Source organism: Alligator sinensis, unplaced genomic scaffold, assembly GCF_000455745.1.
Source record: "Alligator sinensis unplaced genomic scaffold, ASM45574v1 scaffold1408_1, whole genome shotgun sequence".
NCBI classification, from domain to species: Eukaryota; Metazoa; Chordata; order Crocodylia; family Alligatoridae; genus Alligator; species Alligator sinensis.
Window position 1 is genome coordinate 657016 of NW_005842519.1, and position 3652 is coordinate 660667.

At 53.5% G+C, this 3652-nt stretch overlaps 1 protein-coding gene across 3 annotated transcripts in view; it reads right to left on the minus strand.

The window, feature by feature from the left end:
- LOC102370661 (shootin-1-like) overlaps window positions 1–3652 on the minus strand; it is a 20917-nt gene continuing 17265 nt past the window's right edge. For 2 of the 3 annotated variants that reach the window (XM_025213291.1, XM_025213292.1), the window contains 2 exons: window positions 3445–3622; window positions 1–2040 (listed from right to left, as the gene is read on the minus strand). In XM_025213291.1, coding sequence (XP_025069076.1) covers window positions 1658–2040; window positions 3445–3622 — 561 coding nt within the window. In that variant the 3' untranslated portion in view covers window positions 1–1657. Of the gene's footprint in view, window positions 2041–2713; window positions 2848–3444; window positions 3623–3652 lie in introns of all 3 variants that reach the window. The other variant, XM_025213293.1, reaches the window with a different exon arrangement.

The following is a 3652-nucleotide window of genomic DNA, read 5'->3' on the forward strand; positions in this document are numbered from 1 at the left end:
TATTTATGACATAGCAAGAGACATAGATTTCATAGATTTCATAGACATTAGGGCTGGAAGGGACCTCGGAAGATCATCGAGTCCAGCCCCCCGCCCAAAGTGCAGGAAGTCAGCTGGGGTCATAGGACATGGACACCTGTCAAGTGCTGTCTACGTTTAATGGACCTGGAATTGCCTGTAGTCCTTTACCAGTGCTGCGCCGTGCCGTTCAACGCAGGCTGTGATGGAGGTTTGCTGGAAACCCCCGAGGGTTGGATCCCGAGAGTCACTTCTTTGCAAACGCTTTGGGAGCAATGCAAGAGCAAGCTGCTTTGGAGTCCGCTTCTGGCACCCCGCTGACCAGACTCAGGGAAATCAGAAGAAAGACCTCAGACTGGGTTAAAAAAGACAGGAAGGAAGGAAGGAGGGACAGACAGACAGGCCAACTGGCACCCAGACCCCAAAGGATTGGAGGTTGGGGTAAAATAAGCCTTCCTAGGATTACAGGAGTCAGATATATGGATCTTTTATTGTTTTAAATTAGGCTTTTCCCCTGCTGTTTAGATTGATCAGTGCTTTATTTTAAGAAGGCCCCTTTCAGTTATTGTATTCACCTCTGGTCACAAGCTCATGCCTTCAAGTCCAGTAGGACCTTCAGGGCATTGGGCTAAGAGTAGACGTGCAGCACGCCAACCTAGGAGAGAGGCAGGAGGGCACGCTCAAGAAGGCCAGAGAAGGGATAAGAGAGACCGAGATGCCTCCATCTAAACTCAATTCCTGTTTCTTTATGGCGCTTTATTTAACTTACTGTCCAGTTAAAAAGACACGGGGCTCATGTATACAATGAGGGGTGTCTTGCTATAGGATGTGAAACCCCCCCGCACTGCTGCAGCCAGCTGTTTTGCAGGAAAACCCCCTTTCTATGATCACCTCCACTCATCCTTCTGCATTGAGAGTCAGCAGCATCCACTGCAAGTCGGACCGGCATCCACGTCCTGCTAGCATCCCCTGGGAGATGCTCCTCTGAGGAGCCCAGCTCCACTTTGGGGTCTAACACTGGGTCTGTGCTCTGGTCTGACCTTGCCTAATTTCTGAGGGGTGCCAGATCTTGGCAAAGTGCCTTCTTTGGGGACAATTCCCCCCTTTGGCCTCTCCCATTATTTTTCTGCATAGAAGTCTTGTGGGCAGAGTAGGGACACGTCAAGTCTGCAATCAGAGGTGCATATGGAGGCATACCCAAGCTAGCTTTAAACTAGCCAGTACAGGTGACACTAGTAAGGAAAACATCGTGCCATGGGTTTCAAAGCTAACTACACGCCCGCCGTTTGCAGCAGACCCGTGCTAGCGGCTGGGGCTAGACTGTGCTAAATCCAGGCTGCCGCAACTCCACTGCTATCCAAACTAGTCTGCTGAAAGCTAACATAGGTGGGTTCACCTGGGCTCCAGCCATATCTCTGAGCATAATACAGGTCTTCCCAAAGAGGAGCTGCCTCGACACGGCTAAGTGAGCTCTTTTGGACCTACGAATGACCCGGCGGGTTAGATTTGAATGTGCTCCATCCGGTGCCCCTCCAGGCTGCAATCTTCTTTATCTGAAACCCAGTGCTCCTTGGAAGCATGTGCAATTATCTTCAGGCTTGGAAAATAAAGATAGTGCTCTGAGGATGACCTCCCCTCCCTACCGTGCACGTGAGCAAAGAACAGCAGCAGCGGGAGAGGAGCCACGTGCTGGGAAGAGAGACTGGATCCCCCGGGAGCAACGATCATGATAAACCGTGTGCCACTGTCCGCTGTGGCTCCCCATTTCTGAGTGCATCACCCAGTCTCTCCAGAGACCGAAGGAGTAAGCCGGGATGCCCAGGTGAATGGGATGTTCCCCTGACTGCACGCATCTCGGAGCCATCCTTGGCCTCTGAGCAGGACCTGAGCCGTTGCATGATCGCAGGGGGAGGATGCAGGCGGAGCAGGGCGCTAAGGGCATTGCATCGGCAGGGTGCCGCAGCGTGCGAGAGCCGAGGGTCCCATGCTCTCCTTTTCGGGAGCAGGGCACGGCAGTGCCACCTGGAAGACAGGAGAGTTCAGAGCGTCAGCACAGAGCATAATAAGAGCTGCTATGTCCTGGGGTCAGACCCTAAGTCCGTCTTGCCCAGTCCCCCGTGTCACACCGGGGCAGAGGGCAGAGGCTGGAAGGGAGAATGACGGGGGCCAACTAGGGTTTTGGTCCTGTTCAGCCTCCAGTATTTAAAGTCTAGGAAGTTCTAACTCTGAGGCCATACCCCTCACCCCCGTGCCTGGTAGCTACGGATGCCCCTTTCCTCCAAGCACATGTCCAAGCCCTGGGTGAACTCTGAATAGTTACTGTGTAGTAAGGCACGTGTAGACGCCTTACTGCACAGTAACAATGTTTGTGTGGACTGACTTGGGAATAACTTTACTCCCAAGTCGGTGCGCACAGTGTTACTGCGCTGTAACACCTACATGCACAGACGCCGGTCTGAAAGCCGCTTAGTGTGCAGTAACTTATTGTGCAGTAAGTTAGTGCGCAGTAAATGCATGTGTATACATACCCACAGTGTAACATGGTGGGGCAACCGGTTTGGCAGGCATGCCACAAATGATCCCTGTATCCTCCCCAAGCACCGCTTCGACCCCCTTCCTGTGCCTGATCTGTTGCTCTGCTTTCTGCTCCCACCTTGGGGCTTTCTGCCCCACGTCGCAGCCATTTCTTACTGACCCTCTCCATGCCGGCGCATCACCCGCTCCAGCTAACGGAGCTGTTTGCCTGCTTTCCTGAAAGCTTGCTACCCAGCTCTGTCTTCACGGGAGCGCATGTCTGTTCTTTTCGGAGCCTGGGGTGGGCACCATCACCTTTGAAAACAGAAGGACATCCACAGCCCATTGAGAGACAGGGCAGGACTTCAGAGGACTGTGTAATTCTGGGGTGGCTGGGGGACCAGCCTTATGTTATGTTGTCATCAGCGGGGAGTTTGCGAATGCCATTTGCTGATGACAAAAAGCAAGGAGGCATCGGCAATATGCAGGAGGATCGGAATATCACAGAGGAAGAACGAAGTGGCTTTGAGGGATGTAGCTGACACTGAGATGAAACTCAATGGTGCAAAGTGTAACATGCCCTTAGGGACTGCTAACATGCATTTCTGCTAAACGCCAGGAGCTGAGAAACAGCAGAGGTGGACAAAGCCCTGAGTGTATTAAGCCAGCAGGGAATGAGTTTGAGCTGCCAGTGTGATGTAGTTCTGGAAAAGGTAGGTGAGATCCTGGTAGGTACAAGACAGGGAGTTTCCAATAGGGACAGGGAAGCCACAAGGCAGTAGGGAGGCCTCATCCACATCCTGTATCCACTGCCAGTCACCCGTGCCATGCTGGGACCCACTGCCCGCTCCACCCCTCAGAGGGACCGGTCATGAACCAGGGCACGAGAGGACTGAGATGGGGTCACTGCACCTTGCTCCGGACTCTCCTTTCTGTGCTCTGCTGTTGCCTCCGGTGCGAAGCCCTGGGCTGCGGTGGATGAATCCACCATACGGCGCCGTCTCTGCAGGATGGACTCCAGCTGGTTGTCGGAGATCCTCACGCTCTTCTTCCGCCAGCTCGTCTTCCTGCTCGGCTTCTTCATGGTGTCCTGAGGAGGAAAAAGGCAGTGTCCTGCTGA